The sequence below is a fragment of the Lutra lutra genome, chromosome X (assembly GCF_902655055.1).
Source record: "Lutra lutra chromosome X, mLutLut1.2, whole genome shotgun sequence".
NCBI lineage: Eukaryota > Metazoa > Chordata > Mammalia > Carnivora > Mustelidae > Lutra > Lutra lutra.
In genome coordinates this window covers 12749621-12776120 of record NC_062296.1, presented here as the reverse complement: position 1 = coordinate 12776120, position 26500 = coordinate 12749621, and the positions used below count along the sequence as shown (strand labels likewise).

General features: G+C 40.8%; 1 protein-coding gene across 8 annotated transcripts in view; it reads right to left on the bottom strand.

Moving 5' to 3' along the window:
* The window catches only part of ATP11C (ATPase phospholipid transporting 11C), a 182423-nt gene that overhangs the window by 93516 nt on the left and 62407 nt on the right, over positions 1–26500 (bottom strand). For 5 of the 8 annotated variants that reach the window (XM_047715059.1, XM_047715056.1, XM_047715054.1 and 2 more), the window contains exons 1-2: positions 12567–12617; positions 3273–3392 (exon numbers count right to left, since the gene is read on the bottom strand). In XM_047715059.1, coding sequence (XP_047571015.1) covers positions 3273–3392; positions 12567–12602 — 156 coding nt within the window. In that variant the 5' untranslated portion in view covers positions 12603–12617. Of the gene's footprint in view, positions 1–3272; positions 3393–12566; positions 12618–26500 lie in introns of those variants that run through there. The other 3 variants (XM_047715057.1, XM_047715055.1, XM_047715061.1) reach the window with 2 other exon arrangements.

The window sequence follows — 26500 nt, the reverse complement described above, 5'->3', positions numbered from 1 at the left end:
TTATAGGAAACTGTTGCTATATGCCCTCCTCTTTCCTGTGTCAGGCCATGAGCTATCACGGGGTCAAGGAACACACCATAAGCCCCTTACCACAGCTGCCTAGAACAATGTTTGGTACAAAGAAGGCACAAGAAATCTTGATCTTAAGTTCTGGCCATTTACTCCACTGCTCATTACCAAGGTGAAGCAGAACTTTCTTTTTTTTAAAGTACCACTCTTTCTCCCATAAATTCAAAAGAGTAAAGGGAGTTACCAGGACACTAGGATTTAGTAACTAGCTAAAAAGGCACCATCCGGGGAGTCTAAAAAGATTCAAAGAAATGTCCAATAAAGTCTACTGAAAATCTGAGTTTTAGAAATGAGGGAGATTGCTAGTGTAATTTTAGGCTTGAAGCTTTAAATTCAAGACAGTCTTTCACATAGGAGTTCTAAATTTAACCTCGGGCATACCTTCAAAGAGTTAGGTGGTGCTCAGATTCTTAACCCACTGAAGCACCTTCAAGATTAAGGCTCAGAATTTTTAAAGAAAAAAAATGTGTAATGGGGAAATATGATGGAATTTAAAGTCCTAGCAGCAAGCAATCAGTGTTCCTTTTGCTACCGAAGGAGATTTCCAAATTTTGTACCAGCTACAAAATTCTGGTGATTCCCAAAGGTTCCTGCCGATTGTACTAAAGTAGGAAGGCCGCAGAGAACAAGTTTTTCTATGGAAAAGTATTGTGTTCTGCTAGAAGAAAAGAAGACCAATTTTATCAGTAAGTAAAATTTAGATCAAAGCGTTTATCTTCAGTGTTCCCTGCATTAATAAGACTTACTCCCAGTCTTTACCAGGCATTACTGGTGCTATCAGTAAATAAAAAGCACCCATTAACAGAAAGGTATTTTTATCATCAAAGAGTTAAAAAAGGAAGTCAACACTTGCTACAAAGCCGGAAGGCAGCTAACATACGCTATAAATTGTACATTTCTTCAATAAAATATTCTGGTCAAAAGACAATGTGAGGAAGGAAAAGTTCAAGTTATGAAAATATTGTTCTCTCCAGAATGGATCCAAAGGCCTCTTTTAAAGAGAGATCAAGCCACACAACTGAAACACATGAGACTGAGCGAATCATGAGTACTGCTCAGGACTGCAGTAATACCAATCACAGAAATGTAATTTAACAAGACCATCTACCATTTACTGAGTCATTACTGTAGGCCAAGCACAGCACTTAAACTGTGGATTACTTTATTTTGTACTCACCACAATCCTCTGAGGTAAGTACTGTTAGTGTCTCTGTTTTACAGATAAGAAAACTGAGACACGGAAGGGTTCAATGCCTTACTTTAAATTCAGACCCAGGTCTTCTGTCTACAAGGATGAAGCTCTTTACCACTACACTATATGTACACTATCCTCTCCTAATTATTCATTGTATTAAGATTTCATTCTTTTTCTGTAGTTCACTATCAATTCCTCTTTTTCTGCTTTAGAGCTTTTAGGAAAAAGCATGGTAAACTAGAAAAACTGTCAACATAGAATATTTACAGAGAAAAGAGAGATGCTAGTCTATCAATGCAGAAATGTTCGCTTCTTTGCTCTGATTTCTAAAAGATACATACCGATACAGAGGTAGATATGCAAATCTGTTCAGAAACAATCTTTATTTGCTTTATGAGCTCTTGACTATTTAAAAAAAATACCCAAATGTACTGTTTTGTCTACCAGTAAAACTGAAGCTAGATAAAATATGAGAAATATTATATTACATATGAAAAGATTTGACAATTAAACAGTCTTCTAGTTCTTTTACAATGTGAAATCGTGAAATATATTACAACAAAATGGTTATGATTAGTTCAACGACAGTGACATTAGCTTGTTCCACATAACACACTATGGAAAACAGTAATTCCCTGGAAAGTATTTTAGATTTTCTTTGATGCAAAACACGAGAGAAAACAGAGAAAGGAGCCCCAGTGGTACAGTGACATGAAAGGGGCTTTTTATGAAGAGCCACCAGACCTCACAAAGCAGCTCTGCTCCTGGCTTTATCACTTACTCTGCTTGGTGACCACGGCACTAACTTAGTTTCTGTTTGCCTTCTCCACCTGTACAGTCAACAGGTTGAACAGATAATCTCGTAGGCTCTTTCAGTTCTGTAAGTCTATGATTCTGAGTCAAAGGACTACTACTGCTATCCTGGATCTTACAGGGGGAATTAATAATTTTCAATCAAAGGAATAGTCCCCATCCTGAGCACAGGTATGAAAACTTCTGGCTGAGGACAGATTTTCTGCCATAAGCTTCAAGATGAACAGGAAATAGACATTTTATCCAAAGACACTCAGAGTGTTCTATAGGCCCATAGACACATGCTCATTAGGGAACAGTTTTTACTCATTCTGTCCATATTTTACATGTTAATCTCCTACTTATGTATAATCTGTACTACATCACTCGAGAAATCACATGTGTGTTTGAAAACCAAATGTTGCATTTTTAAAGGAAGGGCATAATTTTCTTTCAGGTCCTAGGTGTTCGCAAACTTGCAGTGATCCAACTGTCACTAACATCTTACAACTGCCTTGCCTGGCTACCTGAAGAAGTAAGGACAATCTATCAAGATCTGTCCGTCTATCGATTATCTGCCATCTAGCACCCAGTACCTAACCTAGTCAGCCAAAGGTAAAGACGAGCGAGTTAATATTAGTAGAATGAGGGCGACTGGGTACTAGGAACGATAGAGAGTGCTTTTAGGTATGCAACATCAGCTCCGTTTCACTGACGAGGACATTCACACTCAGAGATTAATTTGGCCAAGGTCACACAGCTAGTAAATGGTCAGGCAAGAGGGTACTTGAGGAGCTCCCCAGTGGAACAGAAAGAGATAAATGTCATTCTACTGCAGCACCCTCCAAAAGAATGCATATCATTTAGAACTTAGTCCATCCCCTTAAGAGAAATTCAGGAAGCTTTGGGCAAGTAGATAATTCATAGTTTTAGCATGCTTTAAGGCTTAATGTAGTAGGTATCATCAACAGGCACTACGAATAATAAGGGAAAGCAAGTCAATAGTATTTCAGCTGTAACAAGACAGAGCGATACTCTTTAAGAAAAACAGCCCTTTGGCGGGATGATGACCACAGCTGGTATACAGTACAGGTGCGCCCACCCATGCATATGCATATACAAATACACCAGCTTCCTTGGCACAGATAAGTGCATTATCTGGTTCACTATATGAATCACTACATGTATCTACCGAATTAAAAAAAAAACAACTTACCTTGGATGAGACTATTCTATTATCACAAAATCTTTGTGCAATGTAAGCTTCTGTTTCTGAAACTGGATGATTGCCAACAAACACTGTGCGCGTACCGACTCTTTTCTCTTCTCCAGCACACTGACCAAGAGAAAGGGGGGAAAAGTCAGTTTCTTATCACATTTGTCCATGCTTCTGCTGAGTTCAGAGTCTTTGCGGAAGCACATCTGACAATCCCCGAGAGAGCGCGCACCAGCGAGGAGAGAAAACCCTGTTAGGCTATTCAAACTCCACTGGGCTCTTAGCTGCTGACTTAGTGAAGATTAGTGAGAGGGCTGCTTGAGACAACTGGGCTGAGGCCAACCCTACTATTTTAAAATGTGTAAATTAAAAGAAATCCTAGAAGAACAGTATTTTTATTGCCATTTTTCTTTCTTCCACAAAATCTCAACTGTCACCATCACAGCAACAGACTCAAAAGGTCAGATTGGGAATATTTAATATATCACACAACAACCACTGAAGACCATTTTGTCAGTTCCTTACCAGAGAACACAAAGCAGAATGCAAATTACTTCTACATAGAAAATAATTGCTTTTAAGTACAGAGATACAGAATGGCTACCTCGGGCCACCTGGGTGGCTCAGTGGGTTAAGCGTCTGCCTTCAGCTCAGGTCATGATCTCAGGGTCCTGGGATCGAGCCCCGCATCAGGCTCCTTGATCAGAAGGAAGCCTGCTTCTTCCCTGTGTGCCATTCCCCCTGCTTATGCTTGCTCTCTCTCACTCACGCTGTCAAATAAATAAATAAAATCTTAAAAAAAATAGAATGGCTGTCTCTAACAATGAGCAACTATTTCTACAAAGAAAAGTTGTAATTCTTTGGTTTTACAGGAAAGACATCCTTTGTGATTTCTCAGAGCCTACTGTCGAAAAGTCCCATTTCACACAATGTATCTCTGATGTCCATTTTACATTTTTAATTTTAACTTAATTTTTATTTCTTTTTTTCTTTTTTCTTTTTTCTTTTTTTTTTTTTTTTTTAAGAGAGGGAGACGGGGCTCGGGGGAAGAGGAAGAAGAAGAGAGAGAGAATTCCCAAGCAGGTTCCACGGCCAATGTAAAGCCTGAAGCGGGGCTCAATCTCACAACCCTGAGATAATGACCACAGCCAAAACCAAGAGTCAGTTGCTTAACCAACTGAGCCACCCAGATGCCCCCCCACTTCTACATTTTAAAAGAAGGTTCTAGAAGTTCTAGAATCTAGAAGTTCCGAGGTTGAGCTCCATTTTACCTTACTTTTTTATTTCACTGAAGCTTTACCTTGTTTTTTGTTTTTAAAGATTCTCCAATAAGTTTATTTTGCAAATTTTTTGTGTTTTATGTTTTATTGGCTTACAGTGTTATAAAGAGAAAAATGTATACAATTTTGAACACTGAGCTATTTATCATTTTAATATGAATTCAGATATTCTTTAGTTTATTTCTAATTGACCTTCAAAAGCAGCAGCTTGTAAGTTTAGTGTAAGTACTCTTGCCACCCTATCCTACCCCAACACTGAGTCAGAATGTAAGATACAGATACATATACAAATACAAAACACACATAAACAAGACACAATCAAGTCTTTTATGAAGTAAACAAATCTTTTATAATGTAAATAACGGTTCCCCTTTGGAACTTTGCATATCCAGTGCATGCCTTTTCTGAAACTGGGATATTCACACTTATCAGACACAATCTTTATAAAGCGAAGCATTTATCTCTTTGCAAACTCAGGTAATTCTTGAGAGCAGTATTTTTCTTACTAATCTGAAAAGAACGGAGTGTGGAAGGTCAAAGAGGAAAATCACCTGAAATCATCAAAACAGAAGAGGTCTGAAAAATAATGTATCTAATAGTGTAGGGAGAAATATCTTAAGTCTAGATTCTACTAAAAATCTTGATATTCAAAGGAATAGCTTTGGACCCACTGCCAAAAACTCAGATGTTTTTCTCAGTTAATTACAACGAAGAATGTTTATTTCAGAAGATACATTAAGTCTTTGAAGTAAGAATGAAAGGATCATACAATTTAATTTCTATATAAATGACTGAATATACAAAGTATCAAACATAAACAGCAGTGTAGCAAGAAAACAAATTAACAGAAATAATTACTCCACAGTAGCAATAATTAAGCCCACCATTTAAAAGATCTTCTAAACACCATGAACAAAAATTGTTGTTATAAGATTTTACAGCACACAACTCAATTCAGTTCTAATGCACTACTATTATACCTCTTTCTTCTTCAGTATTAGTGGACCCACATCATTTCCTATCAATTCACAGTGTTTATTATGCGAACCATCACATTCAGGAAAGTCCTAGAACACCAACACTGACAATAAGCTGCTTTATTTAGTAACACACAGATCTTCGATGTTTACTTCATTTACTGCTTTGGGATTTTCCTTTTGTATTTTAAGATTCATCAAGCTTGGGGGGCCTGGGTGGCGCTGCCCATTAAGTGTCAGACTCTTGGTTTCAGCTCAGGTCATGAACTCAGGGTCAGGAGATAGAGCCCTGCTAAGGGCTCCCACTCAGCCTCAGCCCCAAGTCTGCTTATGTTTCTCTCTCCCTCTGCCCCAACCACCCCACGCTTTCTCTCTCTAATAAGTGAATAAATCTAAAAAAAAAAAAAAAAAGATTAATCAAGCTATTGTTCTGTTGTTTTTTCTTTGAGAAGAATGGGCGAATTGCAAGGGAGCTACGCAGTGCAAGTACACTACAGAAAGGTGATAACCGAAGCCATTCGGAAACCCTGAGCTGAGTGAACCGGTTACGCTCTGGGGGACAGAGAGCTGCTTTAGCTGCGGGAAGCTGCACCATCAGGATGTGGGCCAGCTCTCCTGCCCCATCGTCCCCAGCAGCTACCACTCCTGAGACCCACTGCTCTCCAGTGGAGCTGCCATGCCTCTACTCTGTCTTCTTCCCTTAAATCAGGATAATACACTTTTTTAAAAAGGACTTTATTTGAGAGATTGAGAGAGAGCATAGATGCGGGGGTGGGGGGGCAGAGAAGGAGGGAGAAGCAGACTGCCCACTGAGCAGGGAGCCTGAGATGGGGCTTGATCCCATGACCCAGAGATCGTGACCTGAGCTGAAACCAACAGTCAGACGCTTAACCAACTGAGTCACCCAGGAGCCCCTGGAATGGTCTCCTTTGGTGTTACTATATTTATCATGTTTGAGACAACCAGACATTAGAGTAAAAAAAAGATAGGAACCAATATCCACATACATATTTCCATTATTTTTTTAAAAAGATAATTCCCTAGCCCAGAAAGTTTTAAAGTATGTAGGCTCAGGGATTTTCCTTCCTTTCGATGATCTATTTAAAAGCTAAAGATGTAATAATCCTGACCCTAAAGTAATCATTTTTTAGCAAGACTACTTAGAGACTGCGGGGCGCCTGGGTGGTTCAGTGGGTTAAAGCCTCCGCCTTCAGCTCAGGTCATGATCCCAGGGTCCTGGGATCAAGCCCCGCATCGGGCTCTCTGCTCAGCAGGGAGCCTGCTTCCCTTCCTCTCTCTCTGCCTGCCTCTCTGCCTACTTGTGATCTCTGTCAAATAAATAAATAAAATCTTAAAAAAAAAGACTACTTAGAGATTGCAAAGTTCTCCAAATGTCTGTTTGGAATTATTTCAATCTGAATTTTTGTACCTTATATTGATATTCTAGGGAAAATGATTTTTTAGTTTAAAAAGGTAAGAACCGGGGCGCCTGAGTGGCTCAAAACCTCTGCCTTCTGCTTAGGTCATGATCCCAGGGTCCTGGGATCGAGCCCCGGATCAAGCCCCGCATCGGGCTCTCTGCCTGCCTCTCTGCCTACTTGTGATCTCTGTTTGTCAAATAAATAAATAAATAAAATCTTAAAAAAAAAACCTAAAAATAAAAAGGTAAAAACCAACCAAAAAATATAGATAAGACCTCTTGACCCATTATTTTCATTAAAGCTTATTAAATACTTATTTAGTGGGGTACTGCTTTCAAACTCTGTAGGGAATCAGTCAAAAAGTAATTGGGATAAATTCAGGTAGAAGACAGCTATTTCCCCACTTGCCCAGAGATAGGCCATTATTAGAACAAGTGACTGTCTAAGGTCCTTCACAGGCTAAGATTCCATGGCAAATTTTCAAACAGTTCCTGATTATCATTCCAATAAACAAATGCCTTTACCAGAATGGCAGCTATCGGGGGCATGTGGGTGGCTCAGGTCATAATCTCATGGGTTGTAAGATGGAACCCTGCATTGCGCTCCCTTGCTCAGAGGAGAGTCTGCTGTTTCCTCTCTGTCTGCCCCTCCCGCCTGCTCCTGCACGCAGTCTCTTTCTCCCTCTAATAAATAAAGTCTTAAAAAAAATACGAAAATGGCAGCTATCCACATTTTGATTCCGGGACGGACTTTCTTTGTTTGCAACTGTAATATACAAGGTCCGTAATATAATGTATATATACATTACTGTATATACAACTGTAATATACAAGGTCCGGCATGGCTTACTGATAAGAGCACTAAATTTTCCATAATCTCCATTTTACAAAATGTAAACAGAAAGTAAATACACCTTGAAGTATAGCTCATTCTGCTTCACACTTACCCTCACCTTCTGTTGCAAGTTACGGTCTTCACTGTAGTCCCTACAACAGACCTGAACCTTATAAGGTACAGACTTGAATTACAGAAACTGTCAAATTACTTGATAATTCTGCATATACATATTCGTATGTATTTACAACCTTTAGTATTTGTATGGTTGTTTAGTTTTTCACACAATCAAGAAGTGGCTATCGAGGGCGCCTGGGTGGCTCAGTGGGTTAAAGCCTTTGCCTTTGGCTCAGGTCATGATCTCAGGGTCCTGGGATCGAGCTTTGCATCAGGCTCTCTGCTCAGCAGGGAGCCTGCTTCCCTCGACCCCTCCTCTGGCTGCCCCTCTGCCTACTTGTGATCTCTCTCTGTCAAATATATAAATAAAATCTTAACAAAAAAAGAAGTGGCTTCTGAGTAAACAAGGAAGCGTTACCTTTTATGCCAGTTCTCAGATCATTCTACAAACGGAAAGGAGGAAGAAGAAAAGGAAAATAGGGAGAGGGTCAGTGAAGTGGGATGTTTCCTGCACGGCTAACACAGATTGTTCTCCTCGGTTAGCAGTGGCCACTATTAGCTTAAAACAAAAATGAACTCGTAGTTCCGCGATTCTGAATGGTCTTCAACTTCTCTGGCAGGTAATGGCATTCCAGAGAACAAAAGGAAGGAACAAGCTTAACACAATTTTTCAGGCACATAATATTTTTATGAATTCCCTACATGTGAATGGCATTTACAGTTCGACTAAGAGCTTTCACCATATATTATCTCTCTGATCACCTTCAAATAAGGCCTACGTGACCTCTATCTCTATTAAGTTGGAGAAAATGGATTGAAATTGCTGTGCAGGTTTGGGAGGGTGGGGGAGGAAGCTTCTGGTAGTGATTATTGTTAGATGAAAAAGGGGCCTGAGAGGAGCTGTATCATGTCCACTTCCGAGCATTTTTTAAAAAGGGGCAAAGTCTCTTCAGCCCAAGGCAGTTTTGGGTCTGCAGCTGCCTGGGACGGGCTGGAGTGGGGTGAAACAGAGGACCTTTCCATGCCTGCTTCACCCTAAAATCTGAAGAACCTGCAATTTCTGGTGGAATTTGCTCTAACTTGAACATTGTTTAGTTTGCATAAAAATGGCAGCGCTGAACTCATGTGTAAATTTCACTGTAATTTTCCACTTGCTGCCAATGTTGAGTGTTAATACAGTGGTTTTAGGTTCCTGTCATTGTGAATAATGTAGGTAGGTGCCTTATCCAAGGCAGAGAAACTCCAAGTAGGAATCATAAAAAAATTTCCCTTTTGGATGGCACACGATGTAGTCTAGAGTGGGAGTGTATGATTCCTGCCACCTCATAATGAATTTTAATTCATTAAGAGTCGATCCTGTGTTGAACTGCTTCCCATCCAAATGTCCTTAGAAATGGCATTTTTAAAAACTGATATATGCTGGCACGGATTCATTTTAATGACACATCATACACTATAATAAAAAGTATGGAAAATATTTAAAAATATATACTTACAATATACAAGTTAACAGAGAAACCAATTCCATTTTTTCCCTCAAAATGAAACCACCCTTTTGTGCCCTTGATTTATACTCCCGCAGTATAAACTGACTGTTGTAGAGGGGAAAAAAAGTAAGTAATTTATACCAAAACATAGTGTCTTAATAAAAATCAGCGAAATGGCGCTGTTATTCCACTAGTACCATCTGAAAATCCCATGCTTTTGCTTGTCATAACATATAAAAAGCTTTTTAAAGTATAATTTGTTTCCTGATTGCCTCCAGACTAGCTACTCAATAAGAACAGAGAGAAAACAGAGACCTCAATATAAGACGGTCACTATAAAGGCTAGCACAGAATCTAAAACGGGGCTCCATGTCCCCGTCCTTTCCTGGTGCTTGCAGACTTAAAATTTATCACTTAGTTATAGATCAATGGTTCTTAATTCTGGCCACACACTGGCTTTAAACACAACACCAATGCCTCGGTCTTTCTTTTATTTAATATTTAATTTTCCTGGAAGCTCCCCATGCCTGTGAAAACGGCTATCCAATCTTCTCCTTTGAATTAGTGACTGCTCTTAACTAAGATCCTCAGAGTTTTTAGTATACCAGCCGTAATCCCACATTTCTGAAGTAATTAAAATAATTTAAACAATTAGCTTTATACAGCATAAACATACAAATAACCCTCAAACAGTGCCCCCTCCAATCATTTTAAGCTGCTCATAAAATGAGATTCCCCTTCAATACTTATTTTGCCTGTGGTTAATCTGCTAACAATTATTTCGATCACAGATAATGAAAATTACCGGCCCTGAGGTGATGCAAAGCTACTCAGGTTATCAGCAAATCATCACTGATGTCATCCCTGGCAATTAGAGCACTGTTTTTACTTATTTATTTTTATATTTAAAAAATTTTTAGGGCGCCTGGGTGGCTCAGTGGGTTAAAGCCTCTGCCTTCAGCTCAGGTCATGATCTCAGGGTCCTGGGATCGAGTCCCACATCGGGATCTCTGCTCAGCAGGGAGCCTGCTTCCTCCTCTCTCTGCCTTCCTCTCTCTGCCTACTTCTGATCTCTGTCAAAGAAATAAATAAAATCTTTAAAAAAAAATTTTTTTTAGGGGTCCCTGGGTGGCTCAGTGGGTTAAAGCCACTGCCTTTGGCTCAGGTCATGATCCCAGGGCCCTGGGATTGACCCCCCACATGAGCCTCACGTTGGGCTCTCTGATCAGCAGGGAGCCTGCTTCCTCCTCTCTCTCTGCCTGCCTCTCTGCCTACTTGTGATCTCTGTCAAATAAATAAATAAAATCTTAAAAAAAAATATTTTTTAAAGTAGGCTCTGCGACCATCTTGGGGTCCCACCTGGGTCCTGAACTCAGAACCCTGAGATGGAGACCCAAGCCTAGGTCAGGAGTCAGCTCAACCCACTGAGCCACCCAGGAACCCCAAAATATTACTTTTATTGGTCATCAGATTGCTCTTTGTGAGTTATTAAAGCAAATGTTAAGTATCTGCTCAAAAATGAACAGAAACCGATCATTTAAAATTCTGAAAACCTGGCAATGATTTAAAACTGTTCTCTGCACCCCAGCCCTAAAGCTATTTTCTTTGCTGAAGCACTAGTATTTTTGAAAAGCATAATCAGTCTTAAAAAGGTCAAATGAACTCAAAATTGAAAGAAAGAACTAGTGTTTCATCAAAATTTCAGGCAACTACTAAAATGCTCCTTAAAGTCAGGATTTCTGTCCCAGGGTTGGGAGGGGTGAGGTGCAGGGAGCACCACAGTGCCAGGGAACATTTCCAGTGTATTAAGCCTCTTGGTTAAAATTGCTACAATGTACTCAGTGGTCACATTGCTGAGGTTTCCAAGCCCATTCCATTACAAGAAGCCAAGAAGAATAATCTTGATCTTTAATTGATAGGCATAACTCTAAAAGGAGCCTTAAAATTGCACTTTTCAGATTTTGCTTTTATGGCACCTTCTTAAGTGATTGAGGTGTCTCTCTCGTTTGCCAGGGGTAGTGAAGCAAGACCAGGACAAGACACTTTGTGTTGTCTTGCCTTTAAAGCTTAATTATGGGGGCGCCTGGGTGGCTCAGTGGTTAAAGCCTCTGCCTTCGGCTCAGGTCATGATCTCGGGGTTGTGGGATCGAGTCTCGCATCGGGCTCTCTGCTCGGCAGGGAGCCTGCCTCCTCCTGTCTCTCTCTGCCTGCCTCTCTGCCTACTTGTGATCTGTCAAATAAGTAAAAAAAAAAAATCTTAAAAAAAAAAAGCTTAATTATGATCATATTAACCAAAAATCTCAACCACCTGATCAAAAGACAAATGAATACTCAAAGTACATCCCTAGACACAAAGACTGTCTCTAATTAGGCATTCCTGATGGCAGCACATTTAACAGAACAGAATCTCCTACAGGAAATGGATACGAAACCCCACAAAACCAAAAACCTCAATCAGCAAGCAGCAAGCACAATGCTTAAGACTTAGGTACGATCAATGCCTTGATTGGAAACTCAAGAGTTAGACTTTGATTATCTAAATCCACTGAGCAGGTTAATTTCACTGCGGACAATCAATTCTACATGTTCTCAATCTGATAGCCCTCCCCACCATGCCTTTACTCCAAGAGCCTCAGGGCTACAAAAACGTGACGCTGAAGATGAAATATAGCTGTCTTTAGGATGGCTAATAATCGATAGATCAAAACTGCTGTAAGCATTTAGTAATTCAGCACTCTAACAGGAATTTTCTTAATGACTCAAAGATTGTTCCATTTACAGAAAGTAACCGGAGATTCCTTAAGTTCGGACGGGGGCTCAGCAGCTCCGCTTTTCTTGTCGACAGTATTTCTCTAACCTAGAGCCTGACAATATGCACACAAACTCGAGATGAACTCACCATACAGGTTAAGCCTGGAGAAGTTATTTTCCACTTTCAGTATCCATAGCTACATACTACCTTGCATTCCGAACACTTCACAAACTTAAAAAAAAATCTCAACAGAGAGGTACCTAATTTGTAAGGTTAGGAACGACGGATTGATAACCCTGCAAAGCATTTACCATAGCCCTGGGGAAATGGATAAAAACGTATATGCAAATAGAAAGCAGTAAGTCCCCAAGACCTCAAAGCCCAACCTAGCTGAAAAGAAATCAGAATAAAATATAGATCACAAACCTCAGAGGCAGGAGGGAAAGATGGGACCATCTGCATACCGACATGTGAAAATTTGCTAACACAAAGGCAGCTAAATCGCAGAGAAAATGCCGCAGATTATCAAGCAACTTGTGCCAACCCCTGTGATCCTTGCAAAGTTTCTCAGAATTCGGGAAGACAGCCAACTGTGGCTTGCAAGTTTCTGTACCTCCAAGGGAGGCAGCAAAGCAAGCACTAGAAAGCTGGTTTGTTCCTTAAGACTTGGAAGCAACACGCTGGTGTCCTGGCCTCTGTTATCACACTGTTTGACATCTTTTTTGTTACTCTTCTCCAAACACGTGATTCGCCTTTGTAACTTTGGATTTTAAAAACCATTGAAAAAGACTAGTATCACAAAAAGTAAAAAAAAAAAAATGAAAAATAAAACGACAAGCATCTTCTGCCACATAGCATTTTTCCTGTCATCTTGTAAAGTTCTCTTCTAACCCATGCCTACAATTGATGAGACTATGACAAGAACTGGAACTAAAAAACAAAAAAAACAAAACAAAACAAAAACACCAAAAAACAAAACAACCAAAACTTTTTACAAAAGTTCAACTGAACTTTGGGTTTTAGTCAGGTAAATAATTTAAGAGGAAGAGATACAACCTAGGCATTCACTATGATACACTGAGTCACCCCCTACCAGAGAGTCAATATTACTGTACCCTGAAGCTTCAAAAATGTATAGCAAAATATTCATATGGCCTAAACAGAAGGTTTTTGTGAAGTCCCTTAGGGCTGAAGGATTTTTTTTTTATCACTTTTTAGAGATCTCACAGGTGAGGCAGTTTTATCTCAGCAGCAAACAGTAATGCCCAAAAATGGTTAGGAAAGGAACCACTGGACATTATGGTGAAAAATGCCTTTACCAATATCTACCTAGAAGAGACAAATTCTCATCCAAATATCACTTTCTAGGTCGCCAGAGAAGAATTTTCATTACAGTGTAGGAAGATATAAACCTTGGCAGAGCAAAAAAACAAAAAAGCAAAACAAAAAAAACCACACAATATACACAACAAAAACAAAAACAAGCAAACAAAAAAACCCACAAAAAAAACAAAAAACATTGTAGAAGAGGTGCCTGATGCCCCAAACAGGGTTTTATCTCCCATTTCAATGATAGCATCATTATTATAAAGGTGATAGTAAGTTTCTAGAAAGATCTAACAGTTCAAATGTATGCTGGAGTATGTCCAGTGGAACCAATGAATGCATTTCCCCCCCAGGATTGTTAAATATTATACAGAAAGCAAACTATCTAGAAAATGAATGTCCAGGATGTAAATGTAATCGGTTTAAATAGCACACCTAGGCTATACCTGTTATTTTGACATTCCCAACAAAAGAGGTAAGTAAAAAACAAGCTTCCATTATGGAGGAAGGCTGAGATGAATAACCAAGAGGGCCCGAGTTGTGACTCAAGCCTCACAAAGGTAGCCCTTTCCACGGTGCAGTATCTCTAGCCTTCTATTGAACCATGTTCTGGTGGCAACTTCTGGGCTCAAATAACAATGTCTTTAAAGAAGTCTGTTCTTGAAAACAGCACCTTCTCTATAGCTGAAGGCTTTTAGGGTAAGGTTTGGAGGAAACAGGAGAAGCAGTAAAGACGTGACCCTGGGAAGTACTGTTGATACCTATGCTTATACTATACACCTTATTATGTACCTACAACTTACAGGTGAGCCTCCACTTTTTTTTTAAGATTTTATTTATTTATTTATCAGAGAGAGTGAGCACAGGCAGAGAGAGTGGGAGGCAGAGGCAGAGGGAGAAGCAGGCTCCCTGCTGAGCAGGGAGCCTTATGTGCAACTCCATCCCAGGATGCCGGGATCATGACCCCAGCCGAAGGCAGCCGCTTAACCAACTGAGCCACCCAGGCTTCCCGAGCCTCCACTTTCTTAAGAGTAAAAGAAGGTCCAAAAAAAAAAAAAAAGAGTAAAAGAAGGTCAAAGAACTTAAAAGACTGCTTATTGTAGGATTAACAAAACACCCAGAGATCACTTTTATTTATTTTTTTTTTAAAGATTTTATTCATTTATTTGACAGAGAGATCACAAGCAGGCAGAGAGGCAGGCAGAGAGAGGGAGAAGCAGGCTCACTGCTGAGCAGAGAGCCCGATGCGGGGCTCGATCCCAGGACCCTGAGATCACGACCTGAGCCGAAGGCAGAGGCTTAACCCAGTGAGCCACCCAGGTGCCCCCAGAGATCACTTTTAAAAGACTCTAAAGGCTATTTACTTAAGAAGAGGATGAAGCTCGCAGTTACTAACCAACTATGTGAATATTAAAATTCCAGGAACCGGGTCAGCAGCATAGGGGTCACCAGTCACCAACTGGGCAATGGCCTCAACATAATTCAAGTGTAAATGTGTTATTTTCACCTTGTGTTCCAGCAAGAAAGTTTCTGGCTCTACAGAAGACGCATAGGCAATTCTGATCTGAGGTCACCCCTATACAAAGGGACTGAGTGAATTATGGCCCATTGGCAGAGAGTGCTTGGCGCTGAAAACACTGTTCCTTAGCGTGCATGGAGAGGACTACAGGTGGCCAGGGAGGTTGTCAGGTGGCACGTCTGCCCACTAGTGAGGGCCACTCAAGGAGTCCCCAGAGACTGCTGTCTATAAGATAAGCCATTAGTCCTTTGGAATTGTTGATCTGCCGTCACGGCTGTAAAACTAGCAAACCATTTCTCCCTTCAAGGCAGAGCACACAGAGCACACTTGGGAACTTTCTTGGAACTTCTGATGCTTGTCTCTAAATCTCCCTTCTTCCCTCCCCAAAGCTTTAGATTCGAAGCTGCTGTGCGCTACAAAGATTGGGTGCTGCTATAAATTTAAAAGGTGACCTGTAATTATTCCTAAAACATAAAAAAAAATTATTCCTAAAACCTAAAAAGACTTGCCAGAAATTAGCAGTATGTTTGAAGCATAATGTCTAACTTTCAGTATATTTAAGAAAGACCACACCAAATACTTGATTTATTAATGGCTTCACTGTATTATTCATGTGTATTATTGTTTGTGTGTAATAAATAGTGATTTGTGAAAAAACTTTTAGAGGGAGGGAGGTGACAAGGAGGGGAGAGGGAGACAGAGTGAGAGAATGAAATTTTTTTTTTTAAAGATTTTTATTTATTTGACAGAGCGAGATCACAAGTAGGCAGAGAGGCAGGCAGAGAGAGAGAGAGGAGGAAGCAGGCTCCCCACCAAGCAGAGAGCCTGATGCGGGACTCGATCCCAGGACCCTGAGATCATGACCTGAGCCAAAGGCAGAGGCTTAACCCACTGAGCCACCCAGGCACCCCGAGAGAATGAATCTCAAGGTGGGTGTGAAGCCTGACTCGGGGCTCCATCTCACAACCCTCAGATCATGACTTGAGCCAAAATCAAGAGTCAGATGGAAACTTAACTGAGCAATCCAGGCTCCCTGATTTGTGAAATTTCTTTTTAAGATTTTATTTATTTATTTGACAGAGAGAGCGAGAGACACAAGCAGGCAGAGCAGCAGAGGGAGAGGGAGAAGCAGGCTCCCCGCTGAGCAGGGAGCCGGACACAGGGCTCGATCCCAGGACCCTGGGATCACGACCTGAGCCGAAGGTAGTCGCCCAACCAACCGAGCCACCCAGGCACCCCAGATTTGTTAAATTTTAATATGCCTTTGGGTAGTGCCAACTAGGAGTGCCACCATAAGATGGACTGGAAGAATGTCAGAATATATCACACAATGTTTCCCAAACTGCACAGCATGGGACAATAATGAGGTTCCTCAGAGAACCTCTGGGCAGCAGGGAAAGGCTGCTCCTAGAATCCTGCCTCCCAGGCAGTGCTATCCTTTTTCTTTCTTTCTTTTTTTTAAAGATTGATTTATTTTAGAGCAAGAGTGAGCGCACATGAGAGGGAAGGGAAGAGGGAGAGAGAATCTCAAGCAGACCCCAAGATGAGATGGAGCACGATGTGGCGCTCGATCTCACAACCCTGGGATCATGACCTGAGCTGAAACTAAGAATCAGATGCTTAACCCACTGCACTACCCAGGTGCCCCTGGGCAATGCTATTCTAATATATATCTTACCTCTTCACAATCAGTAATATCGGCAAGGCACTCAAGAATATGAGGTGAGATAATTGTTAAATCCGTGACAACTTCTCTCCGTGTAGGCCAAAAATAGATAAGGAAAATTAAGCATTTGGTCATGATCCCAAGTGGGTGCTTCTGCTTCTAAGGCTTAACTCTAAGAGTCAAGAAATCAGGAGATCTTGGTTCTAATTGCCTTCTACCGATTAGTCTGTGTGTGTCTTGGAGAAGTCCGAGAACTGATGTTTTCCTAGGTAACTCAAGGAGAGCTTGACTGAGTAATCTAAAAAGATACAGGGGAATCGGGGCCAGATTTCGAGCAATAAAACAGGAAATGTGGGGCGCCTGGGTGGCTCAGTGGGTTAAGCCGCTGCCTTCGGCTCAGGTCATGATCTCAGGGTCCTGGGATCGAGTCCCGCATTGGGCTCTCTGCTCAGCAGGGAGCCTGCTTCCCTCTCTCTCTCTCTCTCTCTGCCTGCCTCTCCGTCTACTTGTGATCTCTCTCTGTCAAATAAATAAATAAAATCTTAAAAAAAAAAAAACATAACAGGAAATGTGGTTTTGCATGTTGTATCATTTGCCACCTGTTTCAGCCTGGACCAAAACAAACAAAAAAACCTGTTTAAGGGTGGGAAAGAGATTCCTTGTTTGAGGATAAGGAGTAATTTACAAGCCAATGCACATGAGAAAATAATGTATTCAGGACGAAATTTATTCATAGGCTTCTAAGTAGAAAAGGAAGGATAAATAAAGGAAACACAAGTCACCAAGAACAAAGAAAGGCCCGCGTGCATTTGGGGTGCTAATTTTGGTACACTAAAAGGTACATTAGCTTTTTGGGGCTTTAAGGATGCCCATTTAAACCGCCACAGTGTCAATTTATTTAATGAGAAGCTTTACCTACGAAAAAATGAATGCCTTCTCAAACGTGCCTGTGACCCAAGGGAAACGGTTTATTCTTCTGATAAAATAGAATGAACTCTCTGCCCTGGCAGTCAGGGTACAAACAACCTCAAGTTAAAACAGGTTAGAATTAACCACCATTAAGAACAATTTAAAAAATTAATGAACCATTTAGAATTACAAATTTTACTTGTACAAAGGTTTTTTACTACAAAATGAAACACACGCAGAGATAGAAAACCACTTGAAAGAATTTTTATTAGAGCAGACACATTCAAAATATGACTTCTCAAAAACGAGCACTAAAACTCACACTGAAGGTCATACCACCCCCAGACCAAACATTTTTTTGTTTTGTTTTTTACCAAACAGAACAAACAGTAATTTGAGGCTCTGTTCAAGTACATAATTGAAAATAGCAGTGAGATATTTCCAAAGCACACACAGGGGGTATTGAGAACAATTAGAAGAATTTTACAGCCAACATTAAAAATACCTGGCAAGCTTTGAACAGGAAAAATGCTTTCAGTTAAATCATGAAACGGCACAGTGGTTGTAGCATTAAGTGACTGTTGCTCAGTGGAACACAGCAGATTAGTCGCGACGAGGACTGGGTAATCAAATGTGCACAAAGACTCAATTCTCCTGACTGCAATGCATTTCATTCTACTTCGCATTATAAAAGGCATATGTGTACGCAAATGTGTTCATACATTTCTAAGTCTCTTCTTACGCTACCTTGTAAGCTCAGACACGATGTAAAACCTTCTAAACACCAACAAAGAGAAAACAAATACAGCATTAGGTAAGGGCAGGAAATTGGCAGAACCCAAGAGAACGAAGATAACTCTGGAAGGTTATAAGTTCAAGGGCATCTGTACATGTTAGCATTATTATTGGTGGACTGGTGACCGTGGATGGGCAGGAATAATCTTACAGTGTGAGTATTCTAAGACGGCCTGCTTCTATTCCTGTTTGGCTTCCAGGCATTTGCTACAGTCTCTGCCCTAAAGGAAAGGCAAGCAGGTACATTTCTTCTTTGGGCGCTGGGCACAGTTAGCTTTCAAAAAAAAAAAAAAAAAAAAAAGAGGAATAAAGAGAAAGAGCAAGGAAATGGATAGAAATATAAATGGATCAAACCAAAAGAAATTACCGGTGATGAGAACATTCTTCCGTTAAGATTGCACGGGGCTTCCTCATCATTCTCAATGCAACTCTCAAAAGACACCTCCAATAGAAGAGTTTTTAAGCACCACATATATTCAGAAGGAAGAAATTGCTCTAGATGTCAGGATTAGTCTTTCAAACCTCATCTTTGATCCTAAAAATGGTGGGTAAGAGGAAAAGGTGGGGTTCTCCTAATAGTTGCAAGCTTTTCTTAGAAGGCAATGTACCATAATGATGTCGGGACAGTGATTTTATGGATTCAGAATCCAATTCAGTCCAGTGTGCACCTCTGAGTGTCACTGTAACTTTTCATAATATCCAGCAACAATGTGATACGGTATCAAAGAATGAAATATGGTGAATAAGGGGAGATTCATTCATGCATATGATTAATTAAATTAGATTTTATTTATCTGAGAGAGAGAGAACACAAGCAGTGGGGGAGGGGTAAGAGGGAAAGGCAGAAGCAGTCTCCCCACTCAGCAGGGAGTCTGAGACATGGGGCTCGATCCCAGGACCCAGAGATCACAACCTGAGCTGAAGGTAGACATTTAACCGATTGTGCCACCCAGGCGCCCCCTCATTCATGTATTTTAAAGGTAACATTCTTCTAAGATGGCTGGAATTTTAAAAACACACGGAAAATAAAAAGTGTTGGTGAGGATGTGAAGATATTGGAACTCCCATATGCTGCTGGTAGAAATGCAAAATCGCTCATTATTCAGCCTCTGTGGAAAACAGTATGGTGGTTCATCAAAAAGCTAAACAAGGAATTATCATGAGCCAGCAAATTTACTCTTACGTGTATACCCCAAAAGAACAGAGACAGGTGTTCAAACAAAAACTTTTGCAATGATGTTCAGAGCAGCACTATTTACAGCGGAGTCAAAAAGTGGAAGCCACTCAAATATCTACCAACAGATGTGTGGATAAACCAAGTGTGGTCTGTCCACCCGGTGGAATACTATTCAGGCGTAAAAAGGAATGAACTACTGATGCATGCGACCCGACAGGAAGGAACCTGATAAACATTATGCTAAGCAAGAGAAGCCAGACACAAAAGGTCACAGACTGTAGGATTCCATTTATATAAAATATTCAGAATAGGTAAATCCATAGAAACAGAAAGCAAGTTGGTACTTGTCAGGAGCTGGAAGGAAGGCAGACTGGGGAGTGACCACTTAATGGTTATGAAGTTTCCTTTTGAGGTGAGGAAAATGCTACAGAACAGGATGGTTTTGGTGGTTTCACGTGTGAATGTACTAAACGCCACTGAATTATTTTTAAAATTATTAATTTTATGTTATGTGAATTGCACCACAGTAAAAAAAAAAAAAAGTAACTTATAGTAGGTCACGAGGCAAAACTGTTAATACAGCTGATGTCTCCATTCAACCATATTTACTTGAGTCCCTACTATGCACAATACTGCAGATCAAGTAACGAGTTAAAAAAAAAAAAAAAACTGACACCATTCCTGCCCTCAAGGAGCTTGGAGTGTAGTGGGGGAGACCAGGTATTAACCAAATACTTACACAGATCAGCCAAGTAAGCAGGAATGATGGCCGTGCTGCATGGGAGAGCTGACCCAGCCAGGACCACGTGACCACCATGCACACTACAAGGCTGATCAGATAGACCGCTCCTTCAGTCCCAGCAACAGCTTCCCACTGATCTTAAAACTGAAAATGAAAATCCTTACACTGATCTGCAAGGTCTTGCCTCCTACTTCTCCAGCCTTATCGAGCTCCAAGCCTCTCTGCCTTGTTTTCTCTGTTCCAGCCCACTGGTCTTCCTTCCTGCTCCGGGGCTCCCATCCCACGTGGAATACCCCTTCCCTCGCCCCTGTACCTTCTTAACCTGTAGTCGCCCCTCAGATCTCTCAACTGTCACTTTGTCCTAAAAGCCTTCCCTGACAGCAACTCAAATGAAGAGACCTTTTCTCCAAAATCTATGTCTGCTACAGAGAATTTACAATGAACAAAGCCAAAAGAAAATCTCAACTCAGCTTTTCAAAAAGCCCTAATTCCCAAGTCTCCCCAAAATTCTCCTCCAACATCCTGCCAAAGAAATCCTTTGTGAATTCCTTGACTTTGCAGAAAGTGCGTTTTCTTAAATCTTCTGATTAGTTTCAATAAAAACAAGGCCGTGATTGTGACAATAAGAACTTTGTACAGTCTACTGACACAAGCTCATTAAACATAATTTAATGTGACTGGTTATTGTGATGCTTTGTTAACTGATTTATATACGCTTCAGTCAATTTGATGCAGAGCAACATTCAGATTCATCAATTCCAGATGATTAAACAGTTGATTAAAAATGGTGGTTATGGTTATTTCTGTTTAAAAAAAAAAAAAAAAAAAGTCAGGCATCAGGCCAGGAATATAATCCTCAATGTAATATTGTTTCTGTAAAGAAAATCAGATTAGACTTATATTACTTTGACTTCCATGAATATAACCTGCCATAATGTACGAGGACAAGTTGTAAAGGGTTTTCAGGAGGGCCCATCATCTAGCTAGTATGTGCTGTGGAACAGAGGCTAGGTCCAAGACAAACACAATTCAAATCAGCCTGCCATGCACTGTTCTCTTTTTAAATCTACCTCATTTAATAATCATACACTGGGGCAGGGTGTGTTCTGCAGCACTGATTTCTCTGCAGGAAGAGCACAGAGAAGTATCACTAACATACTGTAAGTTCTACACAAAAAAGACTCTGCTAAAGCTGTCAAAGTACATTTATACAATATTAAGATTATCCCTGTGCTTCCGGGAAGTGAAAATTAAGTGCATTTAAAAAAAAACATCTTAATGACTAACATATTATTTATATAGTACTTGATATAATAATCTATAATGAAGCTTGCATAAAGGGTTTACTAATAAATAAGTAAACAACAGGGGCGTCTGGATGGCTCAGTGGGCTAAGTTGCTGCCTTTGGCTCAGGTCATGATCCCAGGGTCCTGGGATAGAGCCCCACATCGGGTTCCTTGCTCGGCGGGGAGCCTGCTTCCTCCTCTCTCTGCCTGCTGCTCTGCCTACTTGTGATCTCCCTCTCTCTGTCAAATAAATAAATAAAATCTTTAAAAATAAATAAATAAGTAAACAAACAACAGCTTGTAACCAGCACCACTATTTCTTGGATCATTGCTTCCAGTCTTAAAGAACACTACTGAGAAATCCCCACAAAATCCAGATACCCTACTCCAAGTGAAAACCAGGACTAGCTCTTTCTTTTTCAGAGTTTTCAGATTAATATGGCTATTGGTACAATGGGCTGGGAAACAAATCTATTTGTTCCAATGAAACTTTAAATAAGAAGATGAAAGCCTAACATTCAAGAGCAGCACAGCTATACGGAAAATTTCTCCTTTCAATCAATATTCAAAAAAAACAACTTAGTGAATTTTCTCCCTTTAGTTTTTGCTATTCCTATGCTGAGACTACAGCGGATCTTTTGTAGAAAAACAACTCAAACACATGAGTGGTATATTTCAAAAATTTTTAACCATTCTGATAGCAGAAAAGGCAAAAGGCAAAAAGCAAAAAAAAAAAAAAAAAAAAAAAAAAAAGTTAAATGCTCTGGAGCTGACAAATAATGGAACCTAGTAAGATTTTTTGGGGGGGCCGGGGGTAAGTGGCAATTTCTCCAGGGGTGCCTGGGTGGTTCAGTTGATTCAGCATCTGCCTTGGGCTCGGATCATGATCTCAGCATCCAGGAATCAGCCCTGCATTAGGCTCTGTGCTCAGCAGGGAATCTGCTTCCCGCAGTCCCCCCCCCACCCACCCCCCCCCCCCCCCGCCTTCCCCTGATTATGCTCAAACAAACAAAGTGGTAATTTCCTTAAGGAAAATCCTTCTCTCTTCCTATTTCCCCTAGCTAACTCTATTTCTGAGACTGGGAAATCTCAGGTTATAACTCAAAGAAGATGAGCCCATGGCTCCCTAGGCCCCCACATAGCTTGCCTTGCCCAAAATACATGAGCACGTTTGAAATCCCATACCCTCTTCCTGACCCCTCCAAGGTTACCAATATTCCCCCTGCCACCCTGCTAGTCAACCATTTGCCACCATGGGAGGTCATTAGTCAGCAAGCAGGGGCAGACTGGAGTTCACCCCAATCATATAGCTCCTTTGTCCCCTGTATGTTACCTCTCATTGACCTCTTAGCTGGGGTTGCACCCCAATTCCCCAATAATCTCACGGGGTTGACCAGAAACAGAAGCAGGACGCAAGAGAAGGAAGCATGTAAATCCACATGTGGCACACTGCTAAGTAAACACAGAAGCAGGAAGGAAGAATAAGGTTGGCTGAAATGCAGACGCTGACTAGGGCCAGACAGAGTTAGTCCAGGAAGATTTCCAGATTAATGCAAGTCACAGCCTTGGGGAACTTTGGCGTCTTTTAATCCAGACTCTGATTAAATTCATTTTCGAATCTATTATATACCTCACATGTGCCACGCTCCAAAACTAGAATCTGGATACCATGACAAGAGGATTTTCTTTTTAGTCACATACTGTGCTTGGTTTCAGGGTTTCTCTAACACAAGCCTGACTTTCCATCCATTCCAACTACATTTTCTACTGGTAATCTGGGAAAAGAAGACTCTGTTCCTACCAAACTGGTCTACCTCCTCATTCTCTCTCTTATTATTTCAGTTTATTCCCAACTGCTATTCCCCTGGACTGAAATCACCCTCATGAGTCTCTGTGAAAGTCAACTGAAGGTTCAACTATGCCAAATTCGGAGGTCTAATCAAGATACCCTGTGACATATGGAGGGCTGTGGGTACATAAAATTGGCAAACCTTTACATACTGGCTTCCCCCTCAAGGTGATTACCCGCTGGTTCTTGGAGCTCTTTGTCTTACTCTGCTAGTATACATTTGTGATTTGCTTCCTCAATAAGGAAAAGCAACACCTAAGTGTGTTATAGGGATGAAGAATTCTGTAAATGGATAGAAAAATAGATGGACAGAGTGACAGGAGGATTACAAACAGATATGCTTCATCATTTAAACAGCCTGGCCCCAAAATCAGTATATCATTTAGAGCCATTTGAGATCATCAAGGATCACCCAGTTAGGAACTGAGACAAGAAAATAATGTGATCAAGGCTAGAGTCTCAAAGTTTAACTATCTCCTAAGTATCTTCTAATGGGACTATTTTTGATGTTCAAAAATCAGAGGCACTCTGACACTCTCCGTTGTAATGACCTTCTTTCAGAGAGCCTGGCAATTACCAAGTGGTTTCAAAGTAGTATTACAAGAGATGAGGAAGGAAGACGAGCATACTGGCTGGGTGTGCACGTTCCAGAGCCAGATATCTGGGTTCAAATAAAGCCTAGTTCTGCCCCATACTAGATGAGTGAGCTTGGACAAACTCCTTAATCACATCTTGTCTCAGTTTCCCTATCTGTATAAAAGGGGATGATGTTAATTTATGAGACAACTGAGACAGTGCCTTCAAACACTAAATACGCAAATGTTAGTTGCTGTTATTTCTTTTCTTTTCTTTTGTTTTAAAAGATTTTGGTTTTTTACTGGACAAAGAAGGACACAGCGAGAGAGGGAACACAAACCCAGGGAGTGGGAGAGGGAGAGGGAGAAGCAGGCTTTCCGCTGAGCAGGAAGCCCAATGCGGAGCTCCATTCCAGGACCCTGGGATCTTGACCTGAGCCGAAAGCAGACACTTAAAGACGGAGCCACCCAGACCCCCTTAGGTGCTGTTATTATAGCAGAGGGAAATAGCAAATTCCTTTGCTGCCATGAACCAGTTGCTTCCAACACAGATAAAACATGTCTACATAACAAAGATGTAATCCTAATACAAATACCTGAAATGTATCTGCAGGGTTATTATACACGCAATGCAGTGGCACAGATGAAATCAACAGGAACGTCTTCATAACCAGAATAAAAAGAGAGATACAATCGTTGTAAAATGCCAGCAGAGAGAAAGAAAGCATGCTTATAAAACCAAAGTGATCATGGATATTTAAGTGACTTATGCCACACTGACCAGATAACACCTAATTAGCATATGAGCATAAGGCAGAATAGTACATTTTGACTTTACTTAGGATTTCAATGGAACTAGAAGACCTGCACGTGATTCAAAATGCTTGCAAAAAGAATTAAAACCAACTGCAAAAGGCTCCTCAAAGGTTATGGTACATGACTCAGCTTTGGTTTGGAATTCAGGGAGTATCAGAGAGTGGAGGGCTCTGGCTTAAGCACTAGGTTAAAAGCAGAAATAAACAGCAAGTGTAATTAAACGTACACAACTATGAAATGGCACATGGCTCTGCATCACCTGCAGTGCAGGGAAGGCTGGGTGCCGAGAGTGAGAGGAAGGCACAAACACAGAAAACCTCCCACCCTGTCCTGATGCTCCTAACTAAAGGGCAGGAGGAGGTGGTCAGGAGCAGCTAGCTGCTGTGGACGAAGAGAGGGCCACAGGTTTAGATGCGGAAACAGCTGGCCTCAGACAGTCACCCTCTCCCACTGTTCCTTCACAGTAAATCAAATAATACGTGCAGAGGGGGAGATCCCCTGAACCAAAGGTCCATCCTTTTCTAAAATTGGAACAAATATTTGAAGAGCATCAAAAGAGCTAGGCACAGTGAATTACCATCATTTCTTTTTTTTTTTTAAGATTTTTATTTATTTATTTGACAGAGATCACAAGAAGGCAGAGAGGCAGGCAGAGAGAGAGTGGGAAGCAGGCTCCCTGCTAAGCAGAGAGCCTGATGCGGGGCTCGATCCCAGGACCCTGAGATCATGACCTGAGCTGAAGGCAGAGGCTTTAACCCACTGAGCCACCCGGGCGCCCCGATAACCATCATTTCTATGCTAATCTTTTGCTCTTAAGAGATTTCAAGAATCTGGGGCACCTATGTGGCCCAGTCGGTTAAGCGTCCGACTCTTAGTTTTGGCTCAGGGCATGAGGTTGGGGGCTGGAGCCCAGAGTCGGGCTCTGTGCAGGGCATGGAGCCTGCTTAAAATCCTCTCCAACTCCTCTCCTTCTCTTAAAAAAAAAGTGAGGTTTAGATAAATCACCATAAATATTTCTGCTTTTTCATTAATGTGTTTAACAGTTAATCTTTACAAATCTTTGAAAACATTTTTAAAACATGCTTATGCTTGTCAAATGGGCTGTCCCATTGATTTTTGATGTTTAAATGGATTTGCTTTGGGAATAATTAAGTTTAAGAAACTCCCACAGCAAGAGGGAAGTTGGGGCCACCACAGACTCCTCAGTCTGTTGTGTGATAATCTCGACCTTACAAATTTCAGTATGAATCTTCTCATTTTAATGTGATCTTCAAAAGTAAGTTTGTCTTAAACATGTCTATTTAAAGGTTTATAGTAGCAGGAGAACTTATCACTTGACCTCATCCTCTAGCTGTTACCTGGTATATAACAAACCGGGCAAAGATTAGCTTTCTTAAACAGTACCCCCCACCCCCAGAATTCCTCAACAGCTAAACTGTGAGATTTTGGGGTATCAGTGGCTATAAATCTCAGTAATAATCACCACTGGACTTGGTTTAGTAGACTGAAGTCCATCTTATAATCAGGATTAAAGAGCTAATCAAAACTGGCTTGTGCATGTTGAAGTAAGGCTGGGTTCAGGAATTGGTGGTGGTGTACTGCAATCCACCAAGGAACTCCTAAGGTTTACTTCTGCCATCGTTCTTTCTTTTTTCTTTATAAATAAATAGATAGATGGATAATTTATTTAAATGAATAA